We start from the raw sequence: 26,492 nt of genomic DNA on the forward strand, positions 1-26,492 counted from the left end.
CCCCATTACCCACAATCTGATTCACCTGCTGGGCGATGCACAGCTGCAGCACATCACCCTTTGTCTATTTAAGGCTAGGTGTTGCAGCTGTGCAGCGCTGCTCCATTAGTCTCTGTCACCCACTCCATAACCTGGACATTCTGTGTCATCTACTATGGCCTCTGACCCAGGTTTTGTGTTTTCCGTTGTTTAGTTTTTGTTTATGTTTAATAAACTTGTGTTTTTTCCCTTCAGTACCATGCATTTGAGTCCTCTCACTTCCACCCCTTGTGACATTTGATATAAAGTAAGTAAACAGATCCCCCCCCTTTTTTTTCTTTTTTTTTTTGTATGTGTGTGTACTTGTACATGTAGTGTTCTTGTTCTGATATCACATATATTGTATACTGTGTGTGACTTTTTACCTCCACCAAGGAGGTTATGCTTTTGTTGGTATCAGTTTGTCTGTCTGTCTGTTTGTGTGCAAGATAACTCAAAAAGTTATGGACAGATTTGGATGAAAATTTAAGGAAATGTTGATACTGGCATAAGGAACAAATGATTAAATTTTGGTGGTGATTGGGGGTGGGCGGGTCACTGATCTGCCTTGGCGGAGGTCTGCATTCTCCAAGTGCTTCTAGTTTATATTGTGAATGTTCTAATTTCAATTTAAAAAAAACGGGTTTAATAAATACATAAATAGCGAGTTGACAGAGACAATCTCAATCATAAATATTGTGTGGGAGAGTGAGTGAGTGAATGCCTCATATATAAATGCAACACTGGATCATCGAATTGTATGGTATGATTGTTTTAAATGATGCGTATTTTATAATTGTACTGCAAAGTTGTGGAAGTGCCCAACCAGGGACTGGAGTTGAGCATTAGCTATAAACTCTAAATGCATCACATCAGCTGCAAACTTATAACCATGTTTGACTGCATTGTCCCTGCCAAATAAATAATAAAATAAAGACATGACAAACTCTGAAGCTGAAACTGAAGCACTGTGGTACTGTTTATCCGTTAAATATTCATTGTGGTCGGTTTCAGATGCTGCAGCTCTCTCGTAATTTCTAGTTTGAGTTATTGTTTTTTCAGTATTAATTGTCAGCCTTGTAAATCCAAGCTGGACTGACTGTACATATCCTGATCAAGGAAAATAAAATTCTCACTTTGTGCAGTAATCTACACCTGGCTTTTCTGCCTCCGTCCATAATAATATACATTATGTAGACCAAATGTTGTCTAAAATTAATGTTTATTCACAACGTAGTATAGAAAACTATTACATGATCAAAAACAAATTAATTTTAGCAAAAAAAACCAAATGTCTCCATTTTGAATGTCTGGGGTCATCAGAAATTTGTGATGTTAAAATGGGGTCACAAGCCAAAAAAGGTTGGGAACCACTGGATTATGTAGATTTGTCTCAAGTAGAAGTGATTTAAACTTGATTTTTCTTTCATAGAAATGGTTTTGTTTGGGTTAAAATAGCTTCCAGGAATAGAAAGTAAAGACCTGAAATGAAACAAACCACAAACAGAGGCAGCTGTTGATGCAATTTTGTCATCTGGTTTATGCATACGAACCTGGTATTTCAGTCTGTGGTGCTGATGCTGCCCCCTAGTGGCTGAATGTGATGGCTTCAGTTTACAAGGGTTTAAGGTTAAGTTATTGGAAGAGTTAAGATGACTATAAGCATCACTGAGCCCATTTACATTCACACTAAAACTCTGATCATTTGATTTCTGGAGTTATCAGATTATTCCAGTGATCATGTAAGCATCATAATCTGATTGTAGGACTTTTACATCTGAGTATGAGTTAAAAAAAAAAAAAAAAAGAACGAAAAAAAAGATTTCATAGTAAATAGATGCGACAAAAAACTAGGTATATATTCAACCTGTAGTTTGGATGATTTAAACCTTTAGTTCCTATTCTTTCTTTTGTAAATTGAAGGTTTCATGGACAACTGCCCAAAGGTCATTTTGTCTTAAAGCCCAGTTTCATCACATATTTACACAAACTGTCCCAACCTCAACACTTCCTTACTTGACATTAATTCCTCTTTCACTTCACATGCGAACGTCTGCAGAAAAAAAACTATGTGACAAATAAATACATATGAAAGTTGTGAAGTTGTTTTAGTAGTAAATAAAAGTTGGATTTAAAAAAAATGCACAAAAAGTTGATCTGAGTTTTTTTTTTTTTTTTTTGCTCTTTCATTAATTCAGTGTTGTGATTGTAAGAAAAAAGGCCTCAATATGTCTTCTTATGTCTTATATCTCTTTTATTTCTCAGATGTTCTGTTACCTGTTGGATCTACAGTAGGAATATGTGTAATACATTAAAGAAAAATTGTCTCAGTTCATCCAACTTTCATCTAAGAGTAATGGTATCCATAATATATGTGGTATTTCCTCAGAATTGTTGCTACAAAAAAAAAAAACACACCAACTCCGTTCACCTGTGGTTTTATTCATTTCATCATCACACCTGTCAGAGTTCAGACTTTATCAAAATGACCAAAAGAACACAGTCACTGTACAAAAACCAAAGAAGAAGAAGAGGTGAAGCTGAGAGTCAGGACATCTTCTGAAACACGAACACCAGGTAGATACCTGAGGAACAGAGGGTTTCAGGGGGAAACAGTTGGATTTAGGCTATGTTTAGACAGTAATGATCTGAACTGAAAATGCAAAAGTGGCACTGCATTCTCACTTTTAATTCCATGTTTAGATGTGTGTTTTGGTGGAAAAATCTGCATACAGACGGACACACAAAAGTGCGTGAATTGATTGATCGATGTAGTATGCACGCCAGGTGGCAAAAAGGAAGCGGCTGTTTTGCATTTTCAACCCTTCAGACGGTGATGCGAGAGCAGAGCATTTTTAAGATTTCCACTCTGGAAGGTGGTTTCACTTTTTTTTGCGTTTTCAACCCCCAAAAATGCTGTTGCGTCTAAACCAGGGGTGGCCAACCCTGGTCCTGGAGAACCACAATCCAGCATGTTTTAGATGTATCCCTCTTCCAACACACCTGATTCAAATGATAAGCCTATCATCAAGCTCTGCAGAAGCCTGATAACAACCATCAGGTGTGCTGGAAGAGGGAAACATCTAAAACAGGGGTCAGCAACCCTGGTCCTAGAGAGCCACTATCCTGCATGTTTTAGATGTTTCCCTCTTCCAGCACACCTGATGGTCATTATCAGGCTTCTGCAGAGCTTGATGATAGGCTTATCATTTGAATCAGGTGTGTTGGAAGAGGGATACATCTAAAACATGCAGGATAGTGGCTCTCCAGGACCAGGGTTGGCCACCCCTGGTCTAAACGAAAGGCACATCTGATGAAATATTATGTCATTTTGTGATATGCTGGAGATTAATATTCCATTATCACCATCTTTACTTCTGCTTAATGATGACTCTACCTTAGAACTTTCTCTTCAGCAAAGGTGTATGTTATGGGCTGCTCTCACTGCAGCCAAGAAAATGCTGGCACTGAGATGGCAATCACCTCATACTTTATCACAGCAACAATAGATAAATTATTTTCTAGATGTAGTTATGATGGACAGGTCAGTGGCCCGGATGCATGCAGCCAGTCAGAAAACACTTAGTATGTGGGATGGTGGTTATTTTATGGTTAAAGAAAGAGTGCAACATAATTGTCTATGACTTTCCTGATCACTATTCTGTTTATATTTGTAAATTATATTCTCTTTCATCTATATACATGTATTTGTCGCTATTTGTCTTTATTAGTTGGTTTTCGTATTCTAAGATCCAGATTGGGTTGGTATGGGGGTCGCCACTGGCTCTGGGGGGGGGGGGGGGGTTGTTTATACTTTGTGTGTCACAGAATCTTATATTATAAAATGTGAATTTCTTTCTTTTTCTTTTATATTGTACTTCTGAGATGCACAATGAAAAGAAATTTAAAAAAATTGATAAAAAAATATATATATATTATGTCATTTTCACCCAAGAGTAGTGTGTAAACTGGTCCTTAGTCTGAAGATGAAGAACTCTGTACGTTCCGTTAACGTTCTAAACACATACTATGTCCATGTAAAGGCTGGTTTACACAGGTTTGGGTTTCATTACATGTTTATTCAGACTGATCTCATGAAATCGCGTTGTATGTCATGCCAGTTCTTATGGCATTTGGCATGCTGTACATACGCATTTTCATCATTTCGTGTGTTATTCATCCATAACTGCTAACCCTAACTGCTAATCGTGTAGTATTTTACACAGCGTGAACATACATGCAGAAAGCTTATAATGCAATACAGATAACACACCAATTAAAAGTGTCATGTTGTCTCTACGCAATTCATGATATCACATTGGTTTATTTGTAAAACAAACTCTAAAACTCCACACTGATGAAAAATAAAACACTTACTGGTCGCTTCCCACTCAGATTTGCTCAAAGTTCCCTGAAAACACCAACAAGCAGCACAGTCAGACCCAAATGAAACACAGCAGCAACCAAAAAAAAAAACCATGATGTAAACCAGTTCCCGTCTCACCAGTGGTAATCTGATGCCCGCTCTGCTGGAGTGCTCTTTAGCATGGCTGTATTCTCCTGGGCTGTCAGTGGACTGTTGACCTCCACGCTCACATGGAAATGGCTTCAAACATACACATAACACACGTTATCCACACGTTAACGACATAGAACACAAACACTGAGTGGAAGTGGGGATGGTTTTACCTCCAGGGCCGACATCTTCATCATGAGGCTCCGATGATGATCCTTCTTCACTTTCTCCTCAAAGAACTCTGAGAACCTCTGCTTCAGCACCAGACGCATGTTGTAGCGCTTGGCCATGCTAACAGGACAAATGGACAGCGTCACGTCAACACGACATGTAACATCTCACTACATATCTCTGATAATGCAACTAGAGATATAAAAGATGCATCAGGTACAATTTATGAACATTTCTACATCATTAAAGTCTGATTTATTTACATATAACTATAATTGTTTGCAGAAATGTGGGAACCCTTTAAAAAACAGCATAAACAAGATGTAAACACACACTTCAGAATATTACCAGCAACACTTCTGCGCAGTTATTTTTTATTTCATAAATTTATGACTTTGTTTTTAAATAAATACACAGTATCAAGGTCTTAAATGTGTACGGACTGTGTTGAGTTCCCAGACTTTTGCACATGCCACAATTGTGTATTTGAGGTATGAAATAAAGTATCTATGCCTAAATGTTGTTGATGATACTGTGATTTTTTTTCTCCATATTTTTTCAGAGATGGTGTTTACGTCTTTTTAATTAAAAAAAAAAAAAAAAAAAACACTTTTTTTTTTCAAAGCAGGCCAAAATGTTAGCAGATAACTGTATTAATGAAGACTCTGTGACTTTATTATACAGATATTTCAGCAATAATTTTACACTGAGCTTGATTCCTTCTGTCTCAAATTTTCTGTCAGATTTCAGCAAAAAATCTGAACTGAGCAGTAAGACCTGTGGTGTGACATAGCCTTAGATGTGTCATAAAAGTGTAAATGAGAAAACGGGTTTGGTTTGATTTCATCTTTAACTGGAGACAGAACAGGAGAGAAGGACTAGTTTAAGAGCAGCTCCAGATCTGCTGATGATTTTAGGTTGTGGTTGGTTTATGTCCATATGAGGACAAACATTGAATGAAATCGATTGTTTCCTGTTGAAGATCATTCTTCAAATTGTTCCTTTCATTAGTTCTGCAATAAAGCCCTGATTGAGCTTTAAAGTCACCATGTAAACATCCAAACAGAAAGCCACAAACTCAGCTTCATACCTACATCAAGCCCTATTGTGTTCATTTCTTGTCCATTGAAAAACTGCATCACAGTAAGACTGAATCACATCATCCCACATCTAACAGTTCAATGATCAAGATGAAAGTCATTAGTTTGTACGGTGTCGTGTGACCACAGAAACATGTGACACATACTGTTCAAACAGAGGAAAATAGACGAGGAACTCAGGAACATTGACGACGTCTTCCAAACTGAAATGATACTGACATCCGAACAGAGGGTACGGAGCCCCGGACTGGAAGGACACACGGAAGACGTCGTTACCAAAAGACAACGAGTCGGAGGCTTCTAGACGCTTCCTGCAACCGAGGACGAAAAGAAGAGGAGAAGAAAAGGAGAAATCAGAGCCACAGAAATAAATAAAACCCAGTGCAGCCTGAATGTGGGTCGGGTTAAATGGGAACTTCCTGTCACATGGCGTTCAGTTTAAACGTGAAGTTGTTCTTACACCAGTTCAAAAGCGTCTGGTGTCGTTCCGATGAAGAAGCCCCCGGGTTTTAACAACTCGCAGGCGTTCCTCAGCATCATGTCGGCCTTCTGTTCACTCTCAAATGAGTAGTGATACACAAATTGACAACTGCAGATGTCAAAGGTCACCGTGGGGTCATTCAACCTCTCTGACAACAACTCCTGCAAAGGTCAAAGGTTAGTACCACATGAAATCTAAATGTTAAGGTTCTACCTTTGTACATTCATAAACAGATTTATTTCTATCCACATCTACCTTTGTACAATCTGCTGTTATAAACTCAGCACTGAAAATTTTGTCATTATAGTGACTTCTCCTCTTCATGTCTTCATAGCGAATCTGACACTGCTCCACCGAAACACCCGCGATGTCTGAAATACAAACATTAAATCTCATCACTAATCTTTGACATGAACCAATCAGAGTCCTGATCAATGGGCAGTATTGATTACCAGCACAGACGAGGTGATCGATGCCTCCTCTCCTCCACTTTAATAAATCTCCCCCTTTTCCACAGCCGAGATCCAACACTGACACCCGCCGAGACCCCGCCTCCCGTACCTTTTCCAGCATTTCTCCTGTCACCACACAAAGAGTCAATCAGCTCTGAGCATGAGCGGATAGATTGGCTCTCTATTGATCAGTGCTCACTTACCAATCAGGACGCTCTTGAGCCAGTTGTTGAAATTTCTCATGTAGAAAATCCTGCTGCGACTTCGAGCTGCAAGTCCAACTTCCTGCAGCTGATTGTAGTGAGACGCTACTTTCACGCTGTGATCAGTCACCTGGATAATCAATAACACACATAATCAATCATTTTACACTGAGATCGATCAGTAAAGCTCCATAATAATGTAAAAGAACCATTATTGCATCACAAAAAGTAATTTTAAATGTGAACCTGTTTCTTAGTGGGTGACGTATTGTCCTCGTCGTCATCACGTTTTCTTTTCATCAGCACTTTTTGTCCTCCTCCTCTGTGATCATCCTCTGTCATCGGTCTCTGTTTGTCCTCTCTCTGTAGCTCCATCTTCTTGAAATCACAAAATAAAAATAAGTAACAGTGGAAATATTCAGTGTACAGATCTGTCCACAGTCACAGAACATCAAGTTTTAAGATATGGGATCCCAAACAACATTTCATTTAACGTAAGGTTTAACAAAGAGACTTTAATCAAAAGGAAATTACATCACACATTACAGAACTAATACCCAACTTTATTTCGTATCTTGGAACATTTATTCACCTAGAGCAGTTTTACACCACAAAATATGAGCGTATTTACCATGGGTTTTATCAGACTGTGAGAGTGGATAACAACACATTTGTGTTACATTACACTACTCAGTAAATAAGGTGCATATTTAGATCTTAGTATGACCAGGTTTACACCTTAAGTATCCCAAGACTTTAACTGAATAAAAAGCATAAGATAATAAAGTGTATTTACTTATTTGGACTCTGTGCATTAAATAAGGCTACTTATCACAAATCCATTATTTCTATTAACCATCTTAGAGAATTAACTGGGTTTTACTTATATATACTTGTTTTACTCATCATAAAAGATACAGGTTTTCAGCCTTTGGGGTCTGTGGTCAAAAATGACAAGTTAGTTTGAGTTTACACTGTATTAGACTTAGCCTGTTGTGTTTTGTGCTTGTTTTCCTTATTACATAACGTTACTTTGTTTCAACAAAGCCGAGCTCTGCTTCACAGAAAAAAACACCACAACTGACTGCATTGTTTTGGTTTTAAATGCACACTAATTATTTTTGAGAAAAAAATGAATATAAAGCTGTGACTTTAGCCGAAGTACTCCGCTTATCTAGGTTTTCTTGACTCAAGGTACATTGGAAATTACAGTTTGTTAAACAGAACAAACAATAAAAAACAAGGGCAATTTAACTTGAACATATTAAATGTAAATGAATGAAAGCTAGCATGCTAACAGGCTAACGTTAACCATCAAAACAAAAACTTTTAAACGTCAGTCAGAGATAAAACACAGGCCGGGTTCTCGTCATATCGTAAATGACCCCACAGCAGCGTCAAATATGTTTTCAGTTGACGGGTTCCACGAAAATACAAAGTAAAAGTTAAAAACACAAAACAACTCACGGTACTCTGCAGGGCAAGTGCATGCGCACTAAGATATTTCCGGTGTCGTCATATCTCTGCGTCAAGCCAACATGGCGGCGATTCCAATAATACAATAATAAACGAAATAACGCTCCGTTAAGGGTGAGTGTACGGATTATAACAAATAACTATTACAGATTTACAATTCAAATCATTGCTGTAGGTGGTTTCTAATATGTTGTTTCGATTGGATTAAACTTAAATGTCACCTTTTACAGCAGTGGTGCGTTCAGGTACCGCTGTACCTGAACGCACCACGGTTTACAATGCACTGGATTTTTGATTTAACTTGATTTCTCCTTCATCTAGACTGCATTAATTTACGTATTATCAACTGCTTTATGCTTAAACCACAAGAACAGAATTTTCCCGAGACCCACAAATACACCTTTTACACATGTTAGGTTTGAGTAACATTTTATACCTGTTTTAAGAAGCCCAAATGTTTACTGTGTTAAAAGATTAAATTAACTAACCAATCCGACTAAAATTAACCTCTAACAATCACATGACTGTATATGTGTGTGTTTTACAGAGCCAGTCAGCAGTAAGGATGATGAGGCGTCTTCCCTTCTATTGGATGAGGCGGAGAATGACCCATCTGCTCGCTGCCCAAGACTGCTCTGGTCCTTGTCGGCCCTTTCAGTCCAGTCCTGAATGGCACGGCCCGGCTCAGCCCAGCGCAGGTCCCCCTGTGGACCCCCTTCAGGACTCATCTCTGGGTCTGGGATCCAGGTTCAAACTAGCCCTCCAACAGTACGGAAAGGTTCTGATTCCAGTTCACCTGATTACATCAGCTGCCTGGTTTGGCTCATTTTACTGCGCTGCTATGAAGTAAGATTACATCCACATCCCAGTCCAATGCAAACAGAATGGCCATCATGACCAGGATAGAGAGAATAAGCCCCACCCCTTCCAGTTGTTCATTATGGAACCTTATTTCAGAAAAGAACTGAAGTACAATTAGTGGTGAGAGACGAGACATTTTTTGACCTTGTTTGAATTATTCCATCATTTACACATATGATGTTTGTCAGTTTAGAAGATAGTTTTACAGGCCAAAAAAGTCACTGTTTATCTATCCATCCATCCATCCATCCATTATCTTCTGCTTTATCCGGGGCCGGGTCGTGAGGGTACCAGTCTAAGCAGGGACGCCCAGACCTCCCTCTCCCCAGTCACCTCCTCCAGCTCTTCCGGGGGGATCCCGAGGTGTTCCCAGGCCAGCCAAGAGACATAGTCTCTCCAACGTGTCCTGGGTCTTCCCCGAGGTCTCCTCCCGGTGGGACATGCCCGGAACACCTCCCCAGGGAGGCGTCCAGGAGGCATCCGAAACAGATGCCCGAGCCACCTCAGCTGGTCCCTCTCGATGTGGAGGAGCAGCGGCTCCACTCCGAGCTCCTCCCTGATGACTGAGCTCCTCACCCTATCCCTAAGGGTGCGCCCAGCCACCCTGTGGAGGAAACTCATTTCGACCACTTGTATCTGGGATCTTGTCCTTTCGGTCATGACCCGAAGCTCATGACCATAGGTGAGGGTAGGAACGTAGATTGACCGGTAAATTGAGAGCTTTGCCTCTCGGCTCAGCTCCTTCTTCACCACAACCGACCGGTACAGCGACTGCATCACTGCAGACGCTGCACCAATCCGCCTGTCAATCTCACGCTCCATCCTTCCCTCACTCGTGAACAAGACCCCAAGATACTTAAACTCCTCCACTTGACATGAATTGTTTTCAATTAAAGTCAACTCTCATTATGAGCATGTGAGTTTGTACCAGATAATGTCTTATACATAGTTTTCAGTAGGGCTGAGAAATATATCGTTATCATATCGATATCTAGATATGAACATTCAAGATATTAATATTGAAAAAGCAACGATATAAACAATATAGATTTCCCCCACGCTCGCCCTGCATGTACAGCTCTGGAAGTCACAACAAATTTCATTCATTCGTACTTTCTGTTAATGTTGATGACTGGCAGTGAGTTCTTATAAATAAAACTGCACTTTCCACATTCTTTTGTATTATGATGTTTGTATTTTTCTGAAAAATGCTTGGTTTTCACCGAACCCGTAGTCTTATCGTATCGAATCAATATCAAGATATCTGGCATGAATATCGAGATATGAAATTTTGTCCATATCGTTCAGCCCTAGTTTTCAGCTTCTATGTCATTTTTGCTTGTATGGTTTTTATGTTATTTTCACATTATGTCTTTGTCTTGTTGTATCTTTCATGTTGTTTTTATCTTATTGCATTTTTATGTTATTTTCCTCTTGCTCCATCTTTTATCATTTTTGTCTTGCTACATGTGTGTTATGCTGCCTTCCCACGCTATGGGAATTATGGTTAATACTAGTTACAAACTCGACAATTGCACATGAACACCTCCTTATGTCATATTTTCTGCTGGAGAACTGGGAAAAAGTTTTGATACACGAGCTGCCAAGATGAAAATAACCTTTGATCATTTCAACTTGGCAGAGCAACAAGGGATTCATACGCAATTGTCATAAAACAATAAAAGAAGATGAATTAACACGTTTGAAATTGTTTTACCCAAGTAGCAGGTCAGTTAAATTGTTTGTCAACCACTTTTTCAACAAAAGCACTTCGACACAACTTACTCATTATTTTGAATTCACAAGTGGAAAGGATCATCTTCCCGATAACGTGAATGCAGCATAATTCACAGATGGATACTCCAAAGAATGATCTTTTCTATGCAACATCATTTCATCCATTTAGTTTAAAATCAGTTTTGATGCTGTGATGACAGACAATGATGTAAAAAAATGGATGATTTACCTCAAATACATTAAAAGTAGGAGCTACAAGCCTGTTGTGAAAAAGTAAGATGAAGAATCTACAAACATTTGTGTTACAATGTAGGGAACATAAGGAAGAAGTGTCGGACAAATACATGTATAAGTAAAATTCATTCTCAAACACTCGAGTGAATTACATTTACGGAGTTAACTCTGACTGTAAATTCTGATTCACTGACTATATCCAGTGTAACCAGTGTTTTGTCTCCACAGTGGGATGGATGTGGTTCCACTTCTGGAGATGGTTCCAGGTTTTCCAGAGAGAATTGTGGATCTGCTGCAGAATTCCCCTGGAGGCCACGCCCTCACTGCCTACACTTTGTATAAGGTGAGCTTTGACATTTGTCTCAGCAGCAAAGAATGTGGACAAAGACCTGAATCTGTGGTGACCTTTGTGATCCATTTTCAGCCCAAAGAACAATCAGCAATCCCTAGTATGAACGTTCAGCTTTCACTTCTGTTCTTTGCTAATTCTGTCCATGATTCTTTCAGGTGGCCACACCCGCCAGGTATACGATAAGTCTCGGTGGGACCTCGCTGTCTGTCAGATACCTCCGTCGCCATGGCTACATGACCCCACCCCCACCTGTCAGAGAATACCTGCAGGACAAGATGGAGGAGACGAAGGAAAAACTGAAAGGTCGAAAGGACATGAAAGACAAAGGTGACAAAAGACAGTAACAAAGACCAAGAACCAGGAACAGAGACTGGAGGATTAGGATGATCTCATCTAAAGGTCACACAATTATCTTTTGATCAGGGTTCCAGTTCTTCTCACGTCTTATGAAACATGGACCAGTTACAACCAAACTATAGCTGGTTTTCCTCTAGTTTTATTTATTTATGTATTTATTTCGAACATGCAAAGAAACAAAATAAAACAAATGAAGCAAATTAAGACAAAAACATAATAACATTTAAATGAACAAATGTATCTTCAAGTGTGTGCAAGTCTGAATTTTGCGTGGTCGAAAAGGAGTAGGAAGAAGTATAAACTTAATTAAACTTACATAAACTTTTCTTTACTTTCTGGAGGTTTTTGTTGCTATTTGACCAAAAACTGATTATTTACCAACCTTATTACAACATTCAGACAATATCTAGAAGAAACAAACCTGAAACCAATCTGGTTATTGATGAAGTAAACATTAGTCCATATTGACCTAAATGAACATGTTTGATGCTGCAGAGTTTCGTTAATGACACAGATTGAGGAGTTATTAGTGTGTTTATGCTGCTGAGACTGTTTGCATCTATGTAAGTTGAATATGGTGTATGAGGAAGTTCAGAAATTCTTCAGAATCCAGAGTACTGGGTTCATGTTTGGTTCTTATCCTGGTTTCAGACAGCTGTGGGTTGTTGCACAGATGCCAAGTGATGTAAAAGAAAATATAAACATGGCAGCTATAATGAAAGTGTCTCATTTCTGGATCCATAATGACAGATAGATTTTGTTTCATTAATGAAATAATCAATCAATCAATCAAACTTTATTTATATAGCACTTTACAACTACATGAAGAAGACCAAAGTGCTTTACATTTGAAAGCATGATTAAATTATAAGATAGAAACAGTTTAGTCAAATACCATAAATATGCATAAAACAATAGGTCACAATACACAGTGATAGAAAAGACCACAGATTAAACCTAATAGTGTCTCAGTGCCAAGGGTTAACAGCCAGTCTCAACAGGTCTGTGTTAACCTGGACTTGAACAGGGGCAGGTCAGTGAGGACTCGCAAGTCAGGAGGCAGCAAGTTCCACAGTTTTGGAGCAGCAACAGCAAATGAACTAAGAAATGAAATAAGTTCATGTACTCGCTGCTTAGATGGGAAAAAAAAAAACATTAGGATGTCAATCTGTCCATAGTAAACATTCAACAAGACGTCAGTCACAGTGGAAAATACTAAAGAAGCAGTACTCTGTGGACGGCTGTTCCCTTGTCCTGCATGGTGTCAGAGTGTAAGACATGTTTAATATTGTTTCTCTCATCTCCTGTTTCTGACAATAAGATGAATACGATAAACCTGTACATGCACATGATCACAGCCACAGTCATCAAGGACAAACTCCAAACACTCGATACTGTTATTCTAGGAATGCAGTCAGCTGACATCAAAAACCCAGCAGATTCTGCAATCTTCTACATTAAACCTTTAATGAAAAGCAGCTTAGATGTCAAATTAAGATCCTCCATGATATAAGATCCTGAACCCGTCCAGACCAGGAGCGCAGACCGTTGTGGATTTACTTTTGGCCACAAAACCTTTGACCAGACAGTGAAACAATATTACACATTGGTGATATTACATTCGAGACGTTGTTGTTGGAAATGACTGATTATTGTAGTGATGGTCAATAACCAGCAGGGGGAGCAGTGAGTCCACACCGTCAGTGTGAACACAACAGAAAAATTAACACAAATGACAAAACAACAACAGCTCTGACAGAATTCACCAGTCACTGTTTTTATTTCTAATAGTTTTTTTTATTTATTCATTTATTATTTAATGGTTTTCCGTGAACAACAGATTAGTTCAAAATCACAATCTGCACTTGTTATATTTATTTTATTTTATTTATTCAGATATGGTTGTTTGTTGAAATGCTTAATATTGAGTTTAAACCTATATTTAGCATGTATTTATAATTTCTATGAGAGTCATGAGTATCTTAAATTGTAAATAAATGAAAACAAATTCTGTAATGGATCCTGTTTTAAATTCCTCTACTGTTTCTGATCTAAAAGTGAGTTCATCTTAAACCACATAAGGGATGTTTCAGATTGTGAAGAACACCATTAGTGTGAATATACTCTGACTTTGCTTACATACTGTTTATTCATTTATTTGAGGTCAAAGTTACATTTTTTTAGAAACACAAAGTCTCTGGTTCAGTAAATTTGTTTTCATTTTGGCCATTTGAGCAGCAGATCCTCAATACGATCCCTGTTTTTTTAGTGAAGTGAAGGTCGAAGCTGCTTTTAGAGGTTAAATGCAGAGTAAACCTGAGCCGTTGGACTGGACTCGGTGGAGTTTCCCGCCGACTGATGGAGTATGTGAAGATGTGACTGTTGTTTCATATCAGCTGATACTGGATCTGTTTCATACAGTGATCCTGTCTGGTATGTGGAGACGCTGTCTCTGTAATTCATCCTGCTGATGGAGATCTGACAGATGAGACGCTACATTCATTACCTGCCTGGCAGACGCTCCACCAAAACGTAGATGCCTGGTTTTAAAACCCGACTGTCTCAGACTGAGAAGAACTAATCACAGAGTCCACATTCTTCAGACACATGATGAGAGCAACGCCATCAAAGAGGGAAAATGCATCCGATCATGTGACAAGCCACAGTCTAAAGTCACTTCCACTTGACCTTTAGCCTCTGGAGACCAAAGAGGAGACTAAAACATGTTGTGGATTTCAGCTTAGAAGTGAAGATCTTTATCAGTTTATCAAAAGGTCCTTGAATCTGCTGGACTCGAGGAAACCCAAACCCTCTCAGACCTTCTAATTCCATAGTTTAGGCTCTTATGTACAGACGGTACACATCAGGATGGACTATAAGTCAGTTTCAATCCAAATTAACGAGTTTTTATAAATTGTCTAATGGCTGGTGATTATGTTACACAAGTTCATTCCAAGAAGCAGTCACAAACAATCCCAGTCAGTTGTTCCTCATATGTTACCTCCAGCCAGATCTATCTGTCCCAGCATTCCTCACTGTCCTTTTTTTTGTCGGCGTACAGTTTACATTTTAACTCCTCCCAGATCATATGACCTGGGTTTCTAGAACACAGAGACTGATAATGTCAGTTACTTAATGTAAATACATGAGTTATATGTTATTATAATTGTGCATCATGGTAGTTCATGCCTAACCATAACCACCAGTACTTCTGTATGTGTGGCTTCAGTCCACATCAGCTGACTTCCTTCTACACATCCAATAGGCTCATTGTGTTTGTCTGGCTTATCTTGGTTTTGGTGTTCCTTTGCAGTCCACCTCCATCAGATCCTTCAGTGTCATAGTCACTGAGCCTGTTGACATGACCATAAAAGTCCAATAACTGGAAGTAATCAGACAATAGTAATAATCAGACTGAACGCATTTGCATGCACTTAAGAAAGGTGATAATCGATAAACCCTGGTTTAGACGCTCCAGTCCATTATCAGATTTCATTCGGAGTACATACGCATGTAGTGATGGTAGAATCAAACTTCCCATTGTCTTCTGCTCCTATTTGACTATGTAACTTCCATTTTCTATGTTCTTAATTATGTTTACATGTACAGATGTAAAAGAGCATAATAAATCAGATTAACCTGTATATATATGCATGAAGACATCGGAGTGTTGGGAAGAACTCCAGGTGTGTTAATCTGATTTCTCATAATCAGATTACACTGGTCTACAACTAAAATGCTTCCAGAATAAAAGTAGTTAAACTTTACCAAAGTTGAGTTATTGATAAAGAAAAATTCAGTCCAAAGTGCTAGTTGTTTGTAGTTCTAAGATACGGTCTTGGGCCAAAATGTGAAATTCTGAGAATTAATGAGAAAATGGGTTTTATTCAAACAGAATGTGTGTCTCAGAGCTACCAGATCTACCTCAAAACAGTGTCTGCACATGACAATACGTTCACTTTACAGCTTCTTTCTAGCAGAACATTTATAAATCCATTGTGTAAATGTACAGAAACCAACATATATGTGTAATATCACACCATCATATACACTCACAGTCAATGAAAACTTTGAGACCATATTTTTCAACATAATTTTTATTTTGAAACCCTAAACTGGAATTTTTATATGAATCATTTGTTTAGGATATTGGCATACAGAAACAAAAATCTAGAGTTTCAAGAATAATTTCAAAACAAACAAGAAAAGCACTCGGAGACCGCAGACCTCCGCCAAGACAGATCTGCCTCCCGTGCATGCTTGTTTGTTAGCAAGATAACTCAAAAAGTTATGGACGGATTTTCATGAAATTTTCAGGAAATGTTGATACTGATGACCCCCAACATTTCCTGAAAATTTCATGAAAATCCATCCATAACTTTTTGAGTTATCTTACTAACAAACACGCATGCACACAAAGCAAAGCGATCACAATACCTCCTGGCGGAGGTAAAAAATGGCACCTGCCAAACACAAAGTCACAACAGTAGCGTTCAACCAGGTTTCTGATTGTGGGTTGGGAACAGCCCATAGGCCTGGCTATATCACTGCAGCTCAAACCGGCCTCCACCATAACCAGTGTCTGGAGACGTTCTTCACATGATAGACATGTCATGATGCTGTTCACTGGACTAACAGTGGTGGCCTTTTTTGGGCCTTTATATGAGCCTTCAAAACCAATCCTCAGATTGTGCAGATACCCACTGAGTATTGCTCAATGTGTATTTGGTCCACTTTTGCAAAGAGACCAACCCATGTGCAATGAACATTGACAACATGACAACTCATCATTATTTCAACTACCCGAGCACTAAGTCATCAATAAATCCACAATAAATTATTACAACCCCCCTACAAGTAGAACTATGCATACATTTCTACCTCAAAGTTTCTCTTGACTGTCAGTATATATTGAAAACATGAGCTAATAACCAGCACTTTTGTCATTTGTTTTCTGATTCATCTTATTACCTCCACCAAGGAACGGCGTAGGTTATGTTTTCATCGTGGTTTGTCTGTTAGCAAGATAACTCAAAAAGTTATGGACGGATTTGGATGAAATTTTCAGGAAATGTTGTTACTGGCACAAAGAAGAAATAATTAAATTTTGGTGGTGGTGTGTGTGTGGGGTGGGGTGGGGTTGGGTGGGGTGCTGATCTGCCTTGATGGAGGTCTGTGTTCTCCGAGTGTTTTTCTAGTTCTGTTTATATGATCCCATGAATAATCTGACAGTTCCACAAATCAGATAGTGATCGGAGTATTGGTGTGCTTTTAACAGACTCACTGATGCTGATTTGCTCTGATCCTTATGGGGTCCTGGATGCTGCTCTCCCTGCTTTAGGTCTCCCTGTCTGCACATAGAGGTGTCCAGGACAGAGCCACATCCTGTCATGTCATGTTATGTTGCATTTTCATATGTTGTATTTTATTTTATGTCACGTCTGTTGTTGCTGATTTTCATCTGAGCTTTTTTCTTCTTAGGTTCAGACACACTAGGCGCTCCTCCAGCCCTGTTTTTTTTTTTTTTTTTAAATACCGGTCACAGCATTTTAATCAGTCTTGTTGGTCATGGTAATCTGGCTCCAAACCTCTGATGTAAGCGAGTCTTGGTTCTGAACCAGCAAAGTGTTGGTGGTGCTCCTGAACCAGATTTCCTGGATGTGAGCCGGGTCTTTGGCTGTTGAAACATGAAGACCTGGTTCAGGATTAGGCTCTGAACCGGTCCTGAACTGCCTCAGAGGAAAAGTGTTTTAAAATAAACCTGCTGTCACGTCTGTTGAACACTCAGACACCAGTGTACATATCTGAACATTATAACACATACGTTTACATTTATATATGTGTTTATTTGGCTCGGTGTGTCCAAAGTGTGTTTTCGGAGGTTTTCACACAGAGACGTTGTGTTCTCTTCTGATTTGTCCTGTGGGACGTCCTCAGACAGACAGAGGATGGAGGGATAGATGGATGAAAGGGTGGATGCACTGATTAATGGATGGAGTCTCTATAAACATGTAAATCTGACCTTACCGTGTTTCAAAGCTGCAGCGCTGGCTGAATGGAGCAGCGCTGCTTTAAAAAGCTTCTTCAGCCGTTCAGCCCACTCTCCGTTTACACAGAAAGACGTTTTCAGACAGAAGAGGCTTTGATACTGAAATACCAGCCAGCCTCCAAAAACCCCCATTATCCCTGTGTGTGTGCGTGTGTGAGGACAGCAGGTATTCTGTTTTCTCCATTACACACTCACCATCGTGTCCACCTGAAGAAGAACCCGCTGGAAAATTAAACATAAAACTATCACCACTGATTATAACTGTTTGTTTTCCTATTGATTATATAAAATGGACAGCGAAGTTTAAGTCTAAAAGTCATGATGACGTCCAACTGGAGGCTCAGTTTATTCCATTCTTTGTTCAACCAGGTGAAGTCCTCTTTGAGATAACATCTGTTTTTCAGCAGGTCCTGGCTCAGTGAGCAGCGGAAACACTGCTATAACAACAAATAAAGACAGAACAAACAACTGGCATACACTACAAATAAATACATGTAATACAGTATACTTGAAGCAGAATGGTGATATAAAATAAAGGATTAAGGAGGGATGAAGGACAGGATGACTAACTAAAGCTATGTTTCAGGCTTCAGCTCCTTCTATACTTTATTATAAAAGAGGTTTTGTCTAACTCTGATCTAACTCTAAACACCAGTAATGCTTTAACAACACATTTTGGTTTTGGTTTTTATGCAATACTTAAAATAAAATGGAATCAGCCCAGTGATAGACTTGAGTAAAAGTGTATAGACATTAAAGGATGAACATGTAGCAGCAGCATGTGAACAGTGTTTCCACAGTCGGAAGTAAAACACAAACGGTATTCGGTTTCAACCTGGTACTCAGCACTCTCAGATAACAGATGTATGAATCTAATTTATATATATATATATATATATATATATATATATATATAGATATAGATATAGATAGAGAGAGAGAGAGAGAGAGAGATGTGTGTGTGTGTATATGTATGTATCAATATATAGTCTTATTTACACATTTTTTTATGAGTCTATGCATCTATATGACATGTAAATACATTTATAGATAAGTTGAATTTATATATACTTATCTATATATGTATGTGATACATGTATCTGAGACTACAAAAATAAACATGTATCTACATGATATAGATGTGTTCATGTAAGAGTATATATAGTGTATAAGTGTATTTATGAGTGTACAGTATTATACATGCATGTGTGTACTCTGTGACTATATATTTATGTGTGCGTGTGTGTGTGTGTGTAGATCTATCTATGTGAGTCTATGCAATATATAGATGAGTTCATCCATATGATATATGGTATGCATAAACATTTATGACTACTCTGTATAGTATATAAATGTTTCTTAAAGTCTGTATAATGCATACATGTATACACATAGATGAGAGATGATACATACATCAGCATTTATAAATGTCTATATGAGTCAATGCTATACAGATGTATTTATATATGAGTCTATATTATACATAGGTGCATCTATGTGAGTCTACATATTATATACATATATATCTATGTGATATGCATAATATATATAATAATACACTGTTGGAATAATTTTGTTTTCAGACACATTTGTCTTTTTCTTCCTGTTTATATAGGTGGTCAGTAATCACTGACCACCTGTATAAACGTATAAACCTCCTTTTTTGACCAGGTGCAGTTATTACATACTGAGTCCCAGTTACACTTTATCTAATAATAAATCAAATTGTTTCAATCACTTCATGAGAAGAGGTCTATATAATATATATATTCTATATAGCATACAGAGGCAGGAGGAAAGAAAACCTCGTTCTTCTGCCAATTTCCCAATAAATGCTGATCACATTTGGTAAAGAATTAACCTTAAAATTTTGATTAGAGGTAAGTTAAAATCTTTAAGAACAGAATGAGCTGATCATAAGTGAAACAGACTTGTTATAATGACATTAGTATGTGCATATGTCTGAATTTAGTAAAAAGATGACGTGTAAGTGTTAAGACAACTATACAATTTGACACAAGGTAAGAATTGAAAATATGTAGAAACAAGAATGAGTCAGAACAGGAAGTGTTTTAATCCTAAAGTTGGAGGTGGAGAAAGGAGGGTATGAACATGACGTCAGCTGACAAACGCAGTGTTATTCGTGTCTTCAGTATCATGACATGTAACACAGTGTGACTGGTCACATGATGATGATGTCATCAGTATCTGGAGCCAGTGGTACTGCAAAAACATCACAGCATCAGTAGTCTGTAGTAGTCCAGGTCTGTGGTTTGGGTTCATACTGGTCCGGGTCTTTGGGTCAGGTTCATAGTGGTCCAGGTCTGTGGCTTGGGTTCATACTGGTCCAGGTCTTTGAGTCGAGTTCATAGTGGTCCAGCTCTGTGGTTTGGGTTCAGAGCAGTCCAGTCCAGGTCTGTGGTCTGGGTTCATAGTGGTCCAGGTCTTTGGGTCGGGTTCATAGTGGTCCAGGTCTGTGGTTTGGGTTCATAGTGCTCCAGGTAGGTGGTTTGGGTTCATAGTGGTCCAGGTCTGTGGTTTGGGTTCATAGTGGTCCAGGTCTGTGGTTTGGGTTCATATTGGTTCAAGTGTGTGGTTTGGGTTCATAGCGGTCCAGGTCTGTGGTTCAGGTTCATAGTGGTCCAGATCTGTGGTTTGGGTTCATACCGGTCCAGGTCTGGGGTTCGGGTTCATAGCGGTCCAGGTCTGTGGTGGTTCATGTCTTAGTGGTTCAGGTTCCAGCCTCATTGTTCTGCTCTAATTGTTCTGTCAGGTTCTATCAGGTGGATCTGGTCTGGAGGATCCAGTTTTCTGATGTAACTGGACCTGACTTACATCAGACTGTGTGTGTGTGTATATGTGTGTGTGTGTGAGGGGATTCCCTGATCTGTGAGGACGTCAGGAAATTCCACAAAGACAGAAAAAACACTGTTTATTCACACACACACAGTGAAACCAATACACGTGTTTGTTTGGTCGAAACACGTGTGGGTTTGTTCTGTTCAGACTCAAAGTTCTTCAACGTATTTAAACAAAGAAAGAAATAGTAATTAAAATAAAAGCATTTACACAGCCAAAAAACACAGATAGACGCTGTTAAATGCTTTCTGCAGTTAGAGGTATGACTTATATATACACTTTTTACATATGTATACACAGCTACATATATTAATTATTGAGAGTAATATACACTCTTTATATATATTTATATATATATATATATATATATATATATATATATATATATATATATATATATATATATACACTGTTGGGTTTCTGTAAATTGGCTTACAGTCTGGTTTTTGACCAACTCTATATATAAAGTGTCATGAGATAACTTTTTTTGTGATCTGGCATTATATAAATAAAATTTGATTGATTGAGTGATTTAATTGGTTTTCCCCTGTAAGTCGCTTTGGAAAAAAGCGTCTGCCAAATGCATAAACATAAACACATATATATACATATAGATAGATAGATAGATAGATAGATAGATAGATAGATAGATAGATAGATAGATAGATAGATAGATAGATAGATAGATAGATAGATAGATAGATAGATAGATAGATAGATAGATAGATAGATAGATAGATAGATAGATAGATAGATAGATAGATAGATAGATAGATAGATAGATAGATAGAGAGTAATACACAGTTTACATATTTATTCATTGCTCTATATATATTGTAAATATATGTAGAGTAATATACACTGTTTATATATTTTTACACTGCTATATATTGTGTACATGTACAGAGTTATATACACTGTTAACATATTTGTACAAAGCTATATATATTTTGTGTGTATGTATATAGTTATTTACACTGTTCACATATGTACACACAGGTATATATATTATATAGAAAGTAATACACACTGTTTACATATTTATACACCCCATTTATATAGTGTGTATATGTATAGAATTATATACATTGTTTACATGTGTATACACAGCCATATATATTGTGCGTACATATTGAGTTATGCATACTGGTTACATATGTATACACAGCTATATATGCAGTTCATATATATATATAGACAGAATTATATATGTATTGTTTATATATAGCATATGTAGTGGCTGGCCAAAAAAAAAATCCCACTCTAATATTTTAGCTTCAGCTTGGATTACAGTCCACATTCACTGTGGTTTTGTTTAGAGAAACTTTCATCCATTCATTTTGGTCCAGATTTTTTATTGATGGAGATCTTCTCCATCACATCCCAAAGATTCTTCATGTGGTTCATGTCTGGACTCTGTTGTCCAATCCATGACATCTCATGCTCCTGAACCACTCTGTAACAGTCAGATCCTGATGAATCCTGGTGTTGCTGTCTATGAATACGTCTGAGTCATCAGCAAAGAAAAACACTGATGTTCATTCTGATCTTTCAGTTTATTCAGGTTCAGCTGACCTAATTTTATGGACATAACTTTGTGAATCTGGACCTGACCAACTGAACTAACCCCAGATCACAACACTGCCCCCACAGGCTTTTACTGTAGGCACTAGGCATGATGGGTAATCACTTTATCTGCAGCTCTTTTCACCCTGATGCACCATCAGTCTGGACTCATCAGACCACATGACCTTTTTCCACTGAAACACAGTCCAATCTTTGTTCCCAGTAGCAAATCAAACCTTTTTTCCAATTAGCCTGATAATAAATGGTTTTCTTAAGGCTACACAGCCGTTTAGTCCCAAACCACTGGGTTCTCTTCACATTGTGAAATGCTCTTACTTTCACTCTTAAGCAAAGCCATGAGCATTATCCAATCTATGATTGGATTTCACCAAACAGTTGAGTGATCTTCAGTCACGATCAGTTAAGATTTTTTTCCATCCACATTTCTTCCTCAGAGATGATGGCTCATCTCTGTCTTTCCATGTTTTACCACTCGGCCAAAGAGTATTGTAATCATTTTGTCATCTGTCTGTCTGTCTGTCCATCTGTCTGCCTGTCTGTCTGTCCATTCAATGATATAATCATATTCTCTGAAGAATGCATTGACATATCTGCACCAAATTTATACTGTGGATGCATCTCGGCATGGAGCAGAAGCCTATTGAAAATAGGTGACCTTGACCTACTTTTCAAGGTCCAGTGACCTTGAGCAGTTATAATATCTGAGTACTTTCAAATATGAATATGTATGTAATAAGTTTTACACAAAGACAGTCTAATCTAAATTAAATGGCAGTAACTTTCAACAGAATCTTACACTATATTTGACCTAGGAGGATTAAAAGTGTGCAGCACGTTGTGTTTAACCATGTGTTGGACCATTTTTAACCCAGTTTCAGGAGTTTCAGCATCTCCATAGTTGTTTTCTTTGGCTAATGTAGGCCAATAGTCTGACCCTTATGGGAGTTACGTATTTTCCACAACTCCAGGATACATCTTCTGACATGGTTGTTTCAGAAGTGAGAAGCTCCTCACTGTATCAGTTAGGGTTACATAACTTGGATCTTACCTTGTCCAAGGCAGGCTCATCAGTTACAGATAACTGTAAGTGCTCATCATGTATGAACTCTAACCTTCTATTCAGCTCAGTTTTCTGACAGATTTAAGTTTGTTCCTTCAGTGAACATCTGTGATACATCATGACATGAACCTTCTGAATTTACTTCCAAAACATTTTAAAACTTTCCTTTCCATCACCATCCAGCCTTCATCGTCTTTAACCATGGAACAGGATCAATAAATCCACAGAGGAAACAAATCACAGAGATGTCAATCAGCATGAGACTGATATCACAGGACCTCTGGGTTCACTGGTAGAGGGGAGGGAGTATGGAGTGGAATTATTTACAAATTAAAGACAAGGAAGATTGACATAAAATTAAGATCGCAGACAATCTCTGGAATTAGTACCAGTTACCAGAAGTTCACAGGTAGCACCAGTAAACAGCAAACAGGGATTTAGACATACTATTACATGTGTAGATTTTTATACAGTACATTGTTCATTTATTTGTATGTTTGCAAACATTTACTGAAGTTCCTGGGTTCAGTCCCAGCATCAACCATCATGGATGTTTCTGTGTGGAGTTTCAATGTTCTCTCCATGTCTGCACAGGTGCTTTCATGGTTCTCCATGAGTGGCTGTGGCTCAGTTGGTAGAGCAGGTCATCCAGTGACCAAAGGTTCAGCGGTCTGAATCCTGGATCTGAATGTCCACATGTCCAAGTGTCCTTGGGCAAGACACTTGAACCCTAACTTGCTCCCAGTAGGGCCTGGCACTCATACACCTACTGGTGTATGAGGGTGTGCATGAATGGGTGAATGTTAGGCTTTGTAAAGCGCTTTGGGCACCATGAAGGTGTAAAAAATGTGCTATATAAGTGCAGACCACTTACCATTTCTCCTAGCGTCCAAAGCCATGCACCTCAACAGGTTAACTGATACATCAAAATGACCTGAATGTGACAGAGTATGGTCATTGGTCTGTATACGTCAGCTTGTACCCCAACTTCACCAGCATCCCAGAGGACTGAACGGTCCAGAAAATGAATGAATGTTTGTCTGATATGTATTGTTTCTATACATACAATCTTTTATTTTCTTGCTTCATACATCGTGTTTGTACAGACATACACATGACCGATAGAGACGGGCCTTTGGTTTTCTGTCTTGGCAGATGGTCTGTGATGGTCACTGATGAATCATAGATTCCACCTCCACTGCTCCAGAACATTATGCTGTTTGATGTTGTCCCACATTCTAAACCCTGGACAGGAAACAGAAGACATGAAGGTCAGAGTATCACACCTCCCCAACGCTGACCATGCATTCTTCCAGTAGGAGTTTGTATTTCATAAATCCTGACATTAGGACTGGACAGTGGTGGAGAATCCCAGCTCCATAAAGTAAAAGTCCTGCCATGTATTGGTTCCACCTGTTCACTTAACACAGGTGATTCCACTAACCATCCCATCTACCTGGATGAGGAGTTGTGCTCATCAAAATGGGCTGGTTCAGTGAGTGGTTGGAACAAATACATGGTAGGACTTTAACTTTATGGAGTTGGGATTCTCCACCACTGGGACTGGATGGATCAGATGCTGCTGTGGACTGACTGTTCTGGGTATGTGGGCTTAAAACATGAATACTTAGTTCATTAAAGGCGGGGGAGACTTTCGTGACCAATTTTTCATCAGATCCATCAAACCTCAGTCATAGCCTAAGTATCACGAATCTGTAAGTCTTTCTGTGATTACTCACCTGAATCTCTTGCATTACGGTGAACAATTTTGAAGTGCTATCTACCATAAACAAAACGTGTGTTTATGTTCGAGCCAGGAGAGAACTCGGGCATCTTTGGAACTTTGTCGCAACACGCATTGTGAGAAACAGAGGCTCGCGCAGCCACCTGACAGCGGCAGCTGCTAAAGACACGATGCGGGAACACTGCTGCTGCAGGCAGCTGCATGAGCCTCCCTTTCCCACAATGCACATCGTGACAAAATTCCAAAGATGCCCAAGTTACCAACTGGCTCTGTTTGTAATTATACGTTTTGTTTATGGTGGATGGCGCTTCGAAATTGTTCACCGTAATGCAAGAGATTCAAGTGAGTAATCACAGAAAGACTTAGAGATCTGTGATACTTAGGCTATGACTGAGGTTTGATGGATTTGATGAAAAATGGTTCACAAAAGTCTCCCGCACATTTAAAGAGGAACTATGCAAGATTATACCATTTTGGCTCTTCTTCGCTGTTTTTCTAGCATTTTTCTCTAGGGAGCTCCCCTTACAGTTTCGAAGTACATATTCACTGTCGTAAAACCCACGCCTAACCATCCCCCTGCGACCATGTGCATTTGTTTTTAATGAAGCCAGAGACAAGAAAGCAGTCCTTGGAGCGATGTCTACGAAGGTGGGTAACTTTACATATAAGTTTAACGATGTGTATATTTGTGTAGTCCTATCTGTCATAAACAAGAGATTACAGAAAATGAATGAAAGGCTAATGATCTTTACTGTGTAATTATGTCGACTGTGTTTTCTAAGCTTTGCCTGTCTCAGTTGAATCATAGGCTATTTATATGATTTGGTGCTATGTTTATTACATTAGCTGACATAGCACCGTTTTGTAAATAGTATTGACGGGGTAGGCAATGAGTTAGAATGAAAATATTTTACCTTTGGTTGTCATTCAGTTGGAGCTCAGAAAAGCTGAGTTGACATGACGATTACAGTTTGCAACCCTGTATTGTTTTTTTACTCGATGACAACATGCAATACACTTCAGGTACTCATATTGATTGTCTAAATGAGATACTGACAATGGTCCGTGTTATGACACTAGCCGGTGGTACCTTGCTGGGGGCGTGTTTGTGTCGTAGTGCTATAAACCATGCTGTTTCTCAAGAGAGACGAGATCTAGGCCATCAGGACGGTAGCAGAGAACTTACAAGTAGTGTCTTCTGCCCTAGATATGCTAGTGGGAAGGCGGAGAGCCTC

General features: G+C 38.7%; 2 protein-coding genes across 3 annotated transcripts; one reads left to right on the forward strand and one right to left on the reverse strand.

The window, feature by feature from the left end:
• Nucleotides 1-2,439: 2,439 nt before the first annotated feature.
• On the reverse strand, nucleotides 2,440-8,319 carry rnmt (RNA (guanine-7-) methyltransferase). Of its 2 annotated transcripts, XM_030147423.1 has the most exons (11): nucleotides 8,301-8,319; nucleotides 7,188-7,319; nucleotides 6,942-7,071; nucleotides 6,739-6,864; nucleotides 6,542-6,657; nucleotides 6,266-6,447; nucleotides 5,952-6,116; nucleotides 4,708-4,825; nucleotides 4,523-4,624; nucleotides 4,333-4,429; nucleotides 3,963-4,093 (listed from the first exon to the last, which is right to left on the reverse strand). In XM_030147423.1, the coding sequence occupies exons 2-11, from the start codon at nucleotides 7,314-7,316 to the stop codon at nucleotides 4,068-4,070; spliced, it is 1,191 nt and encodes a 396-aa protein (XP_030003283.1). In that variant the 5' UTR covers nucleotides 7,317-7,319; nucleotides 8,301-8,319; the 3' UTR covers nucleotides 3,963-4,067. The 2 variants fall into 2 exon arrangements, with proteins under 2 accessions (XP_030003284.1, XP_030003283.1); XM_030147424.1 differs by lacking the exons at nucleotides 3,963-4,093; nucleotides 8,301-8,319 and adding an exon at nucleotides 2,440-2,603 and having other exon boundaries at nucleotides 4,396-4,429; nucleotides 7,188-7,316.
• Nucleotides 8,320-8,450: 131 nt separating this feature from the next.
• On the forward strand, nucleotides 8,451-11,980 carry fam210aa (family with sequence similarity 210 member Aa). Its single transcript, XM_030147427.1, has 4 exons — nucleotides 8,451-8,531; nucleotides 8,965-9,263; nucleotides 11,478-11,592; nucleotides 11,757-11,980. The coding sequence occupies exons 2-4, from the start codon at nucleotides 8,983-8,985 to the stop codon at nucleotides 11,943-11,945; spliced, it is 585 nt and encodes a 194-aa protein (XP_030003287.1). The 5' UTR covers nucleotides 8,451-8,531; nucleotides 8,965-8,982; the 3' UTR covers nucleotides 11,946-11,980.
• Nucleotides 11,981-26,492: the final 14,512 nt, after the last annotated feature.

The sequence above is a fragment of the Sphaeramia orbicularis genome, chromosome 11 (genome assembly GCF_902148855.1).
Source record: "Sphaeramia orbicularis chromosome 11, fSphaOr1.1, whole genome shotgun sequence".
NCBI classification, from domain to species: Eukaryota; Metazoa; Chordata; class Actinopteri; order Kurtiformes; family Apogonidae; genus Sphaeramia; species Sphaeramia orbicularis.

Coding starts and splice junctions, on each gene's coding strand:
- fam210aa (XM_030147427.1), top strand. CDS start 8,983: ATGATGAGGCGTCTTCCCTTCTATTGGATGAGGCGGAGAATGACCCAT. Junction 9,264..11,477: donor TTTTACTGCGCTGCTATGAA/GTAAGATTACAT, acceptor TTGTCTCCACAG/TGGGATGGATGTGGTTCCAC. Junction 11,593..11,756: donor CTGCCTACACTTTGTATAAG/GTGAGCTTTGAC, acceptor TGATTCTTTCAG/GTGGCCACACCCGCCAGGTA.
- rnmt (XM_030147423.1), bottom strand. CDS start 7,316: ATGGAGCTACAGAGAGAGGACAAACAGAGACCGATGACAGAGGATGAT. Junction 6,117..6,265: donor CCAGACGCTTTTGAACTGGT/GTAAGAACAACT, acceptor CCTCGGTTGCAG/GAAGCGTCTAGAAGCCTCCG. Junction 4,430..4,522: donor CGGGCATCAGATTACCACTG/GTGAGACGGGAA, acceptor TGGTGTTTTCAG/GGAACTTTGAGCAAATCTGA.